The sequence below is a fragment of the Bombus flavifrons genome, chromosome 10, assembly GCF_040668555.2.
Source record: "Bombus flavifrons isolate JBK064 chromosome 10, iyBomFlav1_principal, whole genome shotgun sequence".
NCBI lineage: Eukaryota > Metazoa > Arthropoda > Insecta > Hymenoptera > Apidae > Bombus > Bombus flavifrons.
This window is the reverse complement of record NC_138451.1, coordinates 8028949-8043373: the sequence shown is the minus strand read 5'-3', so window position 1 is coordinate 8043373 and position 14425 is coordinate 8028949. Positions and strand designations below refer to the sequence as shown.

The 14425-nt window shown below is 36.6% G+C and overlaps 1 protein-coding gene across 5 annotated transcripts in view; it reads left to right on the top strand.

The window, feature by feature from the left end:
• neur (E3 ubiquitin-protein ligase neur) overlaps positions 1 to 14425 on the top strand; it is a 122722-nt gene that overhangs the window by 101564 nt on the left and 6733 nt on the right. For 4 of the 5 annotated variants that reach the window (XM_069122418.1, XM_069122419.1, XM_069122414.1 and 1 more), the window contains exons 2-3: positions 8728 to 8894; positions 12941 to 13509. In XM_069122418.1, the coding sequence (XP_068978519.1) occupies positions 8728 to 8894; positions 12941 to 13509 (736 nt within the window). Of the gene's footprint in view, positions 1 to 6537; positions 7944 to 8727; positions 8895 to 12940; positions 13510 to 14425 lie in introns of those variants that run through there. The other variant, XM_069122416.1, reaches the window with a different exon arrangement.

The following is a 14425-nucleotide window of genomic DNA, read 5'->3' as shown; positions in this document are numbered from 1 at the left end:
TTCTGCGCTTACCAATGTTATTTTTTAAGATTTTCTTCCAGAACTTCCTTAAAAAATATATCATCTTTTAAAGAAGAAAATAATTCCTGTATATAATAATTGACTTTTAGCTATTTCAGTACTTCTTTTCCTTATACAAAAAGTTACAAGTATAATGAGGCTTATTATACATACTTCTTCGTTATTATATTTGGTAGTTTGTCAAGTTTATGCAATATCAAATAGTTGGGAAAAATCAGGATCTACAGTTCTAAAAATATTATTTTCCACAATAATTCAGACGAAAGGTGACAAAATCTTTAACTTCAAAAAATTGTAAAATTCGACACTCGTATAGAAATCTCTGTGTTCCTAGACATTTAAACCTATTGCTGTTCACAAAAATTTGTAGCTTTTTTTTATTTGTATAATTTTTGGGAAAAATGCATTTGTACCACTCTTGCACTGAACTCTTTTATTAAATCTCTCTCCATACTAAACAAACTCTATCAGCTGACAATCATTCCTTTTCAAATACACGAAAACATCTCCAATAATCTTTACTTATCGTACTTCTACAATCCTTTCGAAATTCTGTGATCCTCCGGTGAAAACCTGCTTCTCGAAAATTTTCCAAAAGCTCTCCGGCAGAACGAAGAAAGCCTAATCATATTCTTCAACCAATATATTCGACCACATGGGAATTCACCTCGGGCTCGTTCTGATTTCTCGAAGAATCGCACGTGTATCTAGAATCATCGATTCGATTCGTCCAACTCGCACCAACCGGTTCCAGAACGCAGCTCAATTTCATCCAAGACTGAACATGCCTGAAGGAGAACAGGGAAAAATTGGTCGGGTTTTATTGCGACCAGCCCGCGAGAATCGTAATTTGTCAGGGTCACGAAGCTTTGGGATTCGCGAAAATCGGGCGCAGAAGGGTAGTGGCCTCGTTGCACCAACGATCTAGCGTGATCACAATGATATTACTTTGTTCACGGTGGCTTGTTTCTTTACAAGCTTCGCTGTCAAGTTGGTACTATTGTCTATGGTTTGTCGAGAATTGCAAACCATAATTGTAATTGCGGGTTCTTTTAGTGGATAAAATCTGATTGACCTATTCTCAAAATTAGAATTATGGTAGTACAATTTTGTTATTCCTTTTATTTGTAGCAATCCTATAATTTAAATTACAGTGTATCTTTAACCAGTCGAGAATTTCTTGGAGAAAATATAAATTTAAATCGAAGAATTCGTATTGCATTACTTGTCATAAAATATTCATTGGATAATCTTAAATGATAATTTAAATGATACTTTAATTAATTAGATAGTGTATGGGAACTTTAATAGCATAAAATGTTGGATTAATTAAGATAGAAAACAAATTAATAATCATTCGAAGCTATCGGTATACACAGGTGCTTTCGATTTCGTATCAACGAGAATGACAGTCTGATCTTGTGCGCCGATTAAGAAAACAGGATGCAGTGGTTTACATGTTAAGTAGATGTTAATTGTATGGGACTGCGGTTAACCCGTGCTACGGTCTCAGACCACAAGATAGAGATGGCTTTCTTCATTCCCCTGAGTCGTTTATCGAAAAACATCGCAATCTTAGAAAATACTATCCACCCATATAATGCACCAACCGCATTCTATACAAATTTTTGTAATTTTAAGACAAAAGTACGAAATTCATTTTCAAACTAGTATTAAATTCGAAGCATTTGTTGCAAAACAACACCTTAATGCATACATCTATAAATTAATCTAAATCCACGTTAATGCATATATTAATAAATTAATATAAATACACGTTGATGTATACATCAATGAATTAACATAAATACACATTAATTTACATATATTACAATTTGTAATGTAGCAAACCCGGCTAAGTTATTACTCCTATTATAACTCAACAATGAAACACGTTATCGCTAATTATCAGACACTAAATCTCGTTAAACAATTAAAAAATCTCCTTTGTCGGGCATCGTAGGATCATCGATCTCCCTTATATCAGATTTGCTCCGCAGTTATAGGATCATATGTGTTACCAGGCGTACATGTGACGCTTATTAACAGTGTTCACGTTCCCGCGTCGATCATCGGGGATCGATAGGGTCGAGGTCAAGGGGCCAGATTCGCGATGATCGACTATGACCCCGCCGCAATCGTAAAAGCGTCTGCTGCATGAGTCCAGTTGATCGATGATCCGTTTCAAGATCGATTTACCAGCTTTCAAAGCGTATACTCGCTAGTTGCTACCGAGACGCATCTTTTCACGAAGATCAAACTCCTTTTTATTTAATTATAGCTAATCACGTGCTCTTCTTTGTTCTGTTAATTTGCTTGTTTGATATAATTTTCTTATACATATTTTTCTGAGATTCTTCATTTGCAATTTTTAGAAACAGATGTATTTTGAAGAGGAATTTATTCCTTTATTTATCAGTATCATTCAGTTTCGTATATCCAAGATTTGGTGGGAAATTATTTTTCAGTTGGATTCTGGATATTTTAATAATTTTTTGATGTTGTAAGATTGTTGAAGTTATATTAAACACGTTTGTGTTTGGATATAAAAAGTATGTTATATAAAATGAAATTGTTCATTCTCGTAATTACATTGAGATGTCATTGACACTATCAGTGAAACGAGATATTGCGTCATGTAAAAGTGACTTAAGATTCTTGCTGTCTCGAAACAGGAAGAATCATACAATACATATGGCGATCAGACGATATGCACATACAATTGATTAATACAGCGGAAGACTTCATAAATACATCAGATGAAAGAGGAAGGTAACCGAGGAAACATAATAAAAATGCATCGATGGAAACCGATAACGGTGAAAGATTCGCTCAAAATTATACTAGATGCCTTCTTCAAATTCTAACTCCACTCCTTCATTCTTCATCATTCGACTCTAACGTTTCCAATCATCTTGTTAATCCCTAACATCTCAATCTGTCGTTCTCCAAATAATCGCCATGATTATTTTCAATTGAAAATTTGTATCATCTATTTTAACGTAGCTATTACATATTCTACGAAACATCCAGCATCTTCCTTATCTTCGACTTCCTCCAACAATCCCAAGAAAAGTCCTAATAAGAGAAAGAGAGAGAAAGATTTATTCATCTGTGCATCATCATGGTCGTTACCACCCAGCACGAAGGTCTCACCTGGTCTCACTGTACAATGATTCAATTCCGGCGGATGGACGACAGTTGGCGCGCGACGATCGCTCGATTTCACGCGGGAAACGCTCTGCGATTTGAACGGGACACGCGGCCGTTGCCGAGTCCTGGACGATTATCCACACCGAGCCGTGTTTCTTCAGAGCGATTTCCTTGACGCAGTCCACTATTCAGCGTGGGAATCCGGCGACGTGTACCGTTGCGTCTCATCGTCGTTCTCGTTCGTTGTGCCGCCGAAGCAACCGTGATTTCATTTAGACCCTGGTAATCGCCGCTTCTTCGATCCCGAAGGATGGTCACTGCGAATGGAACATGATGTCTAGGCTGGATTTACTCGAGCAATATGGTGTACAATAAAAGGTAGACACAAGTTTGACGCTTAAACGATTCTGAAATGCGGAGGGGCACTCAGGACAGTATATTTTCTATTCTTTTATTTTTCTATTGCTTTCTTGAATCGTTATTTCTTTTATTTATTATATATATTAGCTACGGGTTGTTGAGGTGCGAATTTTTGATGAATAAGGACTGCTTGTACTTTGCACGATATTTTTTTCAGCAGCTGACGAATAGCTGCGCGTGCCTGGTGTTGCTCGGGTTTCGAATGGGTGATAGATTGGTGAGATTGGATTGGGAGAGGTTGGACACTTCAGCGTGGATGTGGATGTTTTCTGGATGGATTGAAAATTTGTTACGAAGAAAATTGGTTCTTATTCCTCCTAAAATTAAAAAGAAAAAGTTACTCAGGTTTAAACTAAGAAAAGGCGAGTTTTAAAGGTAGTTGTAGTGTGCGGACTACTATATGTTTTCTAGGGTATCTTTGGCAATTCTATCTTGCAAATTGCATCAAAGATTCTTCCGGTTCTTCTGGCACAGAAGGAGATATTCTTTTCAAAGAAATATGGTTTTTCTTGATCATAAATACATCCTCGATATTAACGGTGTCTCATTGTTCAGATAGCATATAGATTGATAGAGAGCTGTGAAATAAAGGAATCGTGAGATAGTCTACGAATGAATGAAACAATAGACTTTTAATTAACCGGAAACAAATTATCCAGTTCCCTTTTTTACACAAATACGAGTACGCTCTATGTTCATGAATAAGTATACCATGCAAAAAATAATATTTTTGTCTCTATTACATAATATTCAGCTATATTCAACCGAAATTTACAAACTTACAATTAATTTTTAAATATTCCACTATGGAAACAAATTAAAAATTGTCGAAAGCGTACCTTGAAATTTACCAACAAAGATAATAAAGATTTGGCGAGAAATTTCCAATATTTCAATAAAAATATCACACCTCGAATTCTCCAAGTAATCCTTTAACATAAATAACTGTTAAACCGAGCCTGTTCTAAAGCTACCTCCGCAACTCTTTGACAAAGATCAAAGCCACGACGCCTGGAGTTTTCAAATTACAACCAATTACCAGCAAAAACTGCATCCTCCAGGCATCGACACTCTCAATTACCAAGCAGCAGCCTCCAATCTTAGCCTCGATCTCTTGAAACTCCACGAAGCAATCCCAACAACCCAACACCCAGTATTCCTCACATAAAAAACTAACAAACTCAAAAAAGCTCAGCGAAAGAAACGTACAGAGTAACCAGTAAAATAAACCTCTCAATAAGTCTGCTAATAAGAATCTTTCTCTTCATTCCCACCAAAACCAAAACAGAGTTATATATCACTTGACTCTGCGAAGACATAATCTTTCACAATTTCTCGCGCACTGAAAAGCCGAAAGAAAAAGCAGAACGATCGTTGGAAGGGCTGCACGCGATCGTTTCTACTGATCGCAGTCGATTATCGGCCGTGAATTCCCTTTGAATCGTAGAAAAGTGGCGCGTTGCGAGCTAACGGTATCTCGAATGAAAAAGAAGCGAAAGCGTTCGCGCTGGGGTGACGAACGAATTAGAAATTACAATCGAGTGGTCGACTGGTTCATAACACGCGCCTTAGTCAGACCGTGAGAAACCGGCATCCGTCCGTGTGTTATTTTTGCCGGTGATCCATGAATCGTGACCGACTGGATCGATCGGAAAACAGGGACCGCAGTTTCGGTTCGTTAGCGAATTAATGCCACCGTGCAACTTCTTGCTGAGTATTTGTAGCATTTTTCTGTACTCCCTGGTGACCGATAAAGTCGTACAGATGAGTCACGTTAGTGTACAAGTATAGAATGCTGGAATTTATTTTGAATTTCATATTTTCACGACTTTGTGCTTCTAATATCAAGAACTTTAGCTGTCTTACGGAATATTGGTATTGGTTGTTATAAAGAAATGTGGTTCGCGCCTGTAGAATTCAATTTGAAATCAATTTTCGATAGTTTTACTTTTCAATAGAAGTACTGTGACATTTTGTCAGGTATCTGCTTTTTGAGATTTGTGAAATTGTAGTTAAGTGAGGAATAAGAAATATCTAATTTCAAATATGATAATCTGGAATTTTGAAAACATACACGTTCTTCTTTAGGATGTTCCGCAAGAAGTTCTAGTTACTCCTAAAAGAGAAACAATACCGTTAATATAACAATTAAAGAGAGAAATTGTGTCAGGCGATTAAATGTTGCCAAATCAGTTCATACGATTGTTTGTATTTTTATCTGTGCAACGATAAAAAGAATATTTAAAGTTTATTTCGATCTGCGATACACTCGCCATTATTTCTTACAATTCCTCAACGGTTTCCTAATTCCATCTTCACAAAATGAAGTTTACAAATACAATAATATAAATTACATACTGTTAAAAATCAACCAAAGGCTCACGATCTCGATAATTATCCCAATAATCATCGCTCTGTGTTATTTCTCCAACAATTTCAACAATAGTGAAATGAAACTAATATATCGCTTCAAGTTTGGCGAAGCTTAAAATTTCGAAGCTTAAGCGTAAAATTTCATCACAAGTAAAAGAACGAGAAAGATACAAACTAAACCGGAAGAAGTGCATTTCCTTTTCCGATGATAGTCAACTCTTAACGTAATCCAGAGAAATGGCGACGATGGAACCGTCGCGTTTATTCTTGTAGCTGAGAAAATCTGCACTCGAACCAACAGTCCTACCAACGTTGATGTGTATGAGAAATGACGGAAGCCCGCAAAAGTCGAGGAGTGGCGCACGCTTCCTGTTGCCGGTTATTGTTAACGGCACTTTTCGGCGCGCATCCGCTCCCGGAGAAAGCGTATCGGCCGATGCTCCTTACTCCTTGTGCCGCGGCCGCGGCCGCTTCCGCTTGAGTAGCGTGTGGTTTCCGGTGCGTGGCGCACGTACGATGTCGACTGCGATACACACCGCCTCCCTGCGCATATCGATAGTCAGTCGGAACTGGACTGTCGTTCGTGACGGTTGTGGTCCATGTTAATCCCGTGATTTTCCGATTTTTTTTTTTTCGTTGAAATCTTTTGCCGATTGATTGTTTTTTGTATCTTAGTTTGTTCATTAAAATTGTGATTTTTTGCTGGTTGATTTCTTTTTGTATCGTATTTGGTTTATAAAAATCGTGATCCTCTGCTGGTTCATTTTTAAATATTTTAGTTGCATGAGCAAAAAAGTGGTACTTCGTTGGTCCATCTTTTAATATCTTGATTTTGCTTCTGATTATGTTTATCGAGCAGATTAGCTTTATGCGAGAAAAATTTTGTGACATTTTTTGGTGATGAGAATAGAGTGATTTATTTTTTCGCGTATGAAGTCTAATTTTGTTTAGTAGAGGAGAATGATTGTTAATTCGTTAAAATTGTCTAGCTCCAATTAGAATTGTAGTTGGAAAATTACTTAGATCTCTGGTTATCGGTATTATAGTGTGTCGTATAATAATATAACACATTGTGCTCTAAACTCTGTTCATGTATACATTAATTGAACTTGTATCTTCTGTTTAAGTTGCGTCAACATTAATTAGTTGCACCATGAACGAAATAGATAAAACGCTATCTTAAATTTACATACAGAACTGTACTGATCGAGTCTTATCGCTTCCTTTCAAGCTTCAACATTGCATTGCCTTGTTGAATTAGCATAATCGGAGCCAAAAAGGTCTACATATATAATTAATTGTATTTGATAAAAACATAAAATGGTTAATAATCTTATCGAATGTTATCACTTCTTTCCAAGTTTCTCCAAGTTTAAAATGATATATTAACTTAATTGTTCCTATAAAAAATAAGATTCCAAGAAGCAATATTGCAATTACATCAAAAAATTACGATATCAAGTATTAAATTAACTTAGCAATTTGAGAAAAAATTTCCACCAAATCACAAAATCCTCAGACACTGACAAATCTTTAAATTTACAGTTTTTGGACATATTTCTATTTAAAATTCGCTTCTAAATTTACTAAGATTGGGGGAAAGAAATGTATAAAAGTTGCCAATCCTTATCTATGCCCTAAATTAAACTCAATCAGTTCAGGCACAGACAAGTCTTCAAATTTTCCTATCGATCACCAGCAGAGGACAGATTAGAAATTTGTCCAATTATCGACGCCCATGCATAAATTAGAAATCACATATAAAAATCAGAAATTAAAAATTTGTTCTGTGATCGCGGATGAAACCGATCGGTCCTTGATTTCGCATGGACCATTGGGAATGGCGACGTTTCGAGTTGTGGGCTGGGAATATCCTGGACGTAGCCTGGGAATATCCTGTCAGAACTCTCGCATTCCGGATCACCGAGTCGGAGTTATGAAATACCGAAGTGGAAACGCTCGAGCTGCCACGAGAGGTGGTTTTGCATTTCAGTTTCTCGATCGAATTCCATCTGTTCTCTACCTCTATTCGTTATACAACTATCTATGTATCTCCATCACTTTCCTTGGCCGCTTTTGTTTCGTGCAAAGAGACTGACTCGAAGGAATTTTCCGCTTCTTATAACGTTTTCCTCTTACAAATTTCGATACCTAAGATAATTGAGGATCTTTGGAAATACGTGTGGGCAGAAGTCGACGAAAATTGAGACTCATTCTTATGTATTATTATTTTTATAATGATTTCGTTGGGAAATCGTGTAATTTGACTTAAATCTTATTTCATAGATGTCGATTGACCTGTGGACTATTCTTTAGCGGAACCCTTTGAGTTCCTGGAGGAAAGCTCGTGGGTCTTCATCCATAAACACTCCTTTCATTTTCGTGTGCCTTCTGTGAGGGTCAATTATAGCCAATTATAGACTTATATAATGATGTGTTCTGATGATATAATAGGTGAAACTGTTGAATTCTTTTGATGAAATTTTCTTTAGGTTCAGCTTTTGTTTTGATAAGATTTAAACACACTAAGTCCTTTTAGTTAGTTTCAAAAGAAAATGTTATATTTTTATGACGTACCTTAAGAATTCGTAAAGAGTAAAATGCGCATATCTCAGTAATTCAAAGTTCCTTTTATCGTCTTTGATTATGAAGTTTATTAAGTTTAACACGTGTGGAATTATTAAATCAAATTATCAAATTATGTAGAATTAGAAGATCTTCGAATATAAATTAACGTGTGCCATTTATTTATTGTTACAGCACCAAGATCATCCAGTGCAGGCACCAACAACCTACCGCCACTGACGTTCCATCAGGTTCATGGTGAGAATATTAGACTCTGCAATGGCGGTACCATCGCCAGAAGATACGAAAGCTTCTGCAGGGGCATCACATTCAGCGCACGACCCGTCCGGGTTGGCGAAAAGGTAAATTTCACTAAAAATTGCCACCATTTGCTCGATTTACTTATCAAATTAATCGGTATTAATATGTTGTAACAAATTTTGAAAAATGTCTAACAAAAAACAGTTATTGTAAAGTGGACAATTTATAAATAGATAATTGAGAACAAGCTCTATTAACGTATTCTTGAATATTTATTTCCTTCACTATAATTTCACGCATAATTAATTATGTACTTATTTACCGACGCTCTCGATATATTTGTCGTAACAATTAACAAAATCAATCAGTTTTAATCTAATTTTCTTAATCTAAAAGATAGTACTAATCCATCAATTTCACAAAACAATGTAACCAGAGAATTAGTCAAAGTTATACATCATTCTTCGTTCAAATCTCACTGAAAAAAGCTCATCAATCATCAAATCCGCAATTATACCAACACGAGTGCAACATTCTCAGGAAACACACTGTCGAAGTCAACCAACACGCGTAATAACAAGTCTCAGCGAGGTCGATGCAATTAATCGATTCGAGCCGCAGATATTTCCCCACGGTGGAAAACACCGTTTTTCCCGCGTTTCCTCGTTCTCTGCCCGTAAATCGTATACACCAGGGCGACGGTTAATTGTGAGAATCGGGTGACTGTTGTTCCGCTCGATGGCTTTCGTCATTTGCATTTTCTGCATGCGTCTATCGAACTTAACGAGCGACTGACCCTGAAGAATGGCCGAGTCATTTCACGTGGGCTGATAATTTAGCTTTAGATTAGATCGATTTAGATTTTTTTCTCGAGGAGATCATTTAGTAAAATCCAGTTTGCTTCTCAGCTGATACGAATACATTAAATTAAAACAGAAATGCAATAGTAAAAAATGTGATCTGTGGTAACTTTGTAAATTAATTAAAAGTACATTTGCTTTTTTGCTAATTAGTAGCGTCACTAGAAAACTATGCTAACCGCAAAGGGTTAAATGTTACTTCAGAAAAATGGACGTTGTGCGTTTACGGAGATTTTCTCCACGTTAAAAAATAGGTTTTTGTTTTAAACTTTACATGGGTTAGATCTTTTGAGGATCTTTTGCAATGTTAAAACGTAGAGGAGAAGTCGAGGTTATTATTTGTTTTCTTTCTCCAATTTTTTCTTTAGAATACGATTATGCTATTATTCAATAGATTTGCTTTCTCAGAATTGAAATAAAAATGAATGACAATGAGTTAAAATTAGATTAGATTGTATCAGATTTGTATCAGACATGAGAAATAGCTAAATATACAGTTTCATTCGTGATCTGTAACGTCTGGAAAAGTGCCAGGAACCAATTAAGGGTGAAAATATAATGGAAGCCATTTATTGAGGGTTGAAAGCTCAAGCACTTTTCTGAAGTAATGTTTGAACAGTTCCAAAGGAACATGCGAGTTGGTAAAAAACTATATGAAAACAGAGGAGCCAATTAGGAATAAAAATGTAATGGGGACTAATTTCCGAGGGTTGAAGGTTTAAACACTTTTTTGAAGTAATATTTAGACAGTACTAGAATAATATATGAGTTGGTAAAAAAATTGTATTCACAGAAAAAAATTCGAATTGCGTTTTTGGGTCAATTGTTATTTCTTAACTGAACAGGATCTTCTATACGCAAAGTTGTCCAGCTGATTCGAGTTCATTGATTCGGAATGGAAGCGCGTGGCAACGGGTACGAAGTTACGTTGTGGAGGAGAGCGTGGGCGAGCCATTCGAAGGCTCGTCGTGGATTTCACTAAACGCCTTGGAATATCGAATTTCCACCATCGCTTGATAAACGATTCGATTTGTCTCGCGAGACTTGTGCGATTTGTTTCAATCTCAACCTCTTGTCATGTGCTTCTATCGGTGCTTGTTTCGATAGCGTTAATTGCTTGTTGCTATGATATCGTGTTATGTGCAAGATATTGAAGTGCTATGTATGATTTATAATTAATCTAATCATCAGTTTAAAGAACTAAAGCTATAATTAGAATCGAAATTGAATTTTCATAAAAGAAATATGACGTGCGTTTGTTGAATGAGAACAATAATTTCTAATACGATTTTTTTCTTTTTTTTTTTTAATGTACGTATATAAAGCTTTGGAATGTGAGTTATCTTAACTTGATATCTATCTCTGTGTGATATCCAGCAAATATCACAAGAGTTGTGTTTATCTTCGAGATCTTCGCCTAATATTGATTTTTCGATATTCGGTAAATACCCAGTGACGAATTTATAGAGTTACCTCTATGTACGTGTATTTTATAAATTGCAGCAATTAATTTTCGACTCGTTTTGATTAGATTTGAATCGAGAAAATGAAATTAATACTGCAAACATTGTTTCTGTATAGATCTGTTTTGATTAAAGTTAAATCTCGTTTTGAGTGAAAGAGTTCCGGCGAATTGAATAGGCAAATTCAATGGCTTAATTTTTTTTATTTATAATTCAAGAAATATATGTAATATGTTCGCCAGCAACATTCGTCGAGAATTTGAAAGTCGATAGAAATGATGGAATCATTCTAAGGTATTTGCGTAGGTGCACTAGTCTTAGAAATTATATCTTAAATTACTAAGAGAGAAATCATAATCACGCATCTTTGCGTCACTCGACAGAATTGACGCAATTAAGTCAATCATCAATAGTATATTTCTTCCTTTCCATTCTTATCTAACAATATTGATTATAACGTACGAGGAACTCTGTCCATAAAATCGCATAAAAATCGAAACTATTTATGAAATTTCTCTATTGTATGCGTTTTCTCCGAAACGCTTCGAGCAGATCTATTTCATCGGTTTCCTGGTTTCGTCGGTCGTAATAGAGAATCGTAAACCGCGAAGTTAGAGGTTTAGACGTAAATCGTTTAAAAGGCAAAGCCATCAGCAAAGACATTCGGTTCTAGGAAAAAGAACATCGGCGCGAACTCGATATTTCGTAACTGTTCCCCTCTGTTAACTATCGCCTTTAAGATTTTCGTCACGTTCAGCCTCGTGACATAACGTGGCCGAACTTGGTAGTGAAAAAGAGTCTTGCCGTACACGAAATCCCGTGATTGAACACTACGAATTGCGTAAAAACGGGAATATTCCTTCGAGAATAACGAAAATAATTTAGAGCTGGAGAATAATTTGAAAGCTAAGAGAAGAACTGTTGTATTTACTTGATAAGATCGGAAAGTTCGTCCCATAAGAATTCTAGGAACAGAAGGTTCAGGTAGTTACGACCTATTAAAAGGATTCTCATGATCAATTTGTAGGCCAGTGATTTAGTGAGCCCGTCGTGATGTATCGACTTCCGATAGAATGTTAGTAATTTGAAAGAAATTGTAGGACTCCAAATGTTTTAATTGCCAACCTGAATTCCGGTTGATCTCGTTGCTCAATGAGTGAAGCATTTCCAAAGTACGTAAAAGGAATTAAACGATAATTGCGCGAAATCTTATATGCGTTTGTCGGAAATTGATAAATTGAAATTGTGAAACGTTCTTATTAGAGTTGAGTGAGAAGTGTTACGATTAATCATAAATGCCCACAAACATTTCTACATCACAGAATTCCTCAGACTTACAATTAATTCGAAACGTAGTTCTTCTATCATCATCATCTTCATTCATAATCAGTACATTACATTACAGTCATTAAATACAGAAGCTCTCGGTAAAATAACGAGACTTGATTAAATACTAAAATCTTAAAGATCGTAATAGTTCCATTAATCCAAAATGGCAATAATTTCTCAACGACTCAATCTCCGATGTAGGATTATTATTATTATTATCTGTTAATATAATATTATTAAAAACCACCTCTTTTCATATCATAATCTTAACTACCACATATCACAGTCTATTATCGTAACGTCATTAACAACCACCCCTTTCTTTATATCACGACTCCATTAGGATCAATGACAATCCCCCAAGGTATAACAATAAGACCATTTAATATCCAGCGTGAAATTTATAATTAATCTTTGGATTGTGAAAGCTAAGATAATTTCCCGCTCGATTTGAAGTTCGTTTTATTCTAACCAATCTCTTTTTTCTTTTTTCAGATCTGTGTCAAATTCCTCGAGATCTCGGATAATTGGAGCGGCGTGATTCGCTTCGGTTTCACTAGCAACGACCCGATCAACCTGCGAAATGGCCTTCCAAGGTACGCCTGTCCGGACTTGACGAACAAACCCGGTTACTGGGCGAAGGCCATGGCCGAGAGGTTCGCCGAAAGGGACACGGTGCTCTTCTATTACGTCACGTCCGCTGGGGACGTGCACTTCGGCGTGAATGGCGAGGAAAAGGGCGTATTCTTCAGTGGTATCGAGACGCGAGGTCCATTGTGGGCTATCATCGATGTCTATGGCAACAGCACCGCCATCGAGTTTGTCGATCCTAACAGACAACATTTCAACAACATCAGGAGAGGCACCGAGCATAGCAACGAGGATAACGCGCAGCACAGCAGGCACTCGGCCATGGACGACGCGAGCAACGCGAGCAGAGACGTCGAGAGGATCATCGTTCCATCCATGCAGGGCATTTCGATCCATCATGAGCCCGACGTCGAGCTACCTGGACTCAGGTTTCAGCCTGCCGGTGTCATCTTCACGCCGTTACCCTTCCACTTGTGAGTATCTTCGGGAATCCCTTTGTCTCGTAATCGCATCAAAAGCATCTTCTCATCGAGCACCATGATCATAAGATCGAGCTTTAACCCTTTTGAACATAATGGTGATTGGAGACTGTGATGATCACAAATGAAGCTTTTTACAAACTTTGGAACTCTAAACCGAGTCTCCACTGAAGCACCAAAAACGAGGAGCTGTTTTGTCGGCTCTTGTTTGTCCACACTAACGACTTTCTCAAGAAACATGAAAGAGTATCGAAAGGTTGGCCGTTGTTGCTTCAGCGAAGACACGGCTTTATAGTTGGTGTAAGAAATAGGGTTCAAGAAGAGATTAATAGGTTCTATTTTATCCTAGTATAGAGTAATATATATATAACGAGACAGTGATGAACATAGATGAAGGTTTTCACGATTTGATAGTTCTTTATATGTTGTTGGCATAAAAAAAGACACTTCGGGAAGAGATCGATAGGTCCATGTTCTATCTCACCTAAAGCAAAATATGGTTGAGTAGAATGTTTGTACCAGTTTTGTTCTGAAGCTTTTAGATAATTTAAATTATGAGAATCGTGACAAGAATTAAATTAGCACGGTACAAGACTGTAAGAATCCCATGGGCTGCTATCGATTCGTTCGTAGCCACATTGTACAGTTAGAATGGTCTTCCGGTGTTATTTGTTCTCTAACTCGCGTCGATTACCATCGCGTGTTATGTCTGTTCCGTGTGGCTTTACAATGGGTGAATGCTAACAAGGCCTTTTTGGAAAATTCAATGTACTTCGCGTTGAAATTATGTACACTTTAATTGTTTCCCTCATATAAATGTGCTCTAAACGAAATTTTTAAGTATTCTGTGAATTTCTATAAATTATCAAATCCTGAATATTGATTTAACATGATCAATTTATAAAAGTAT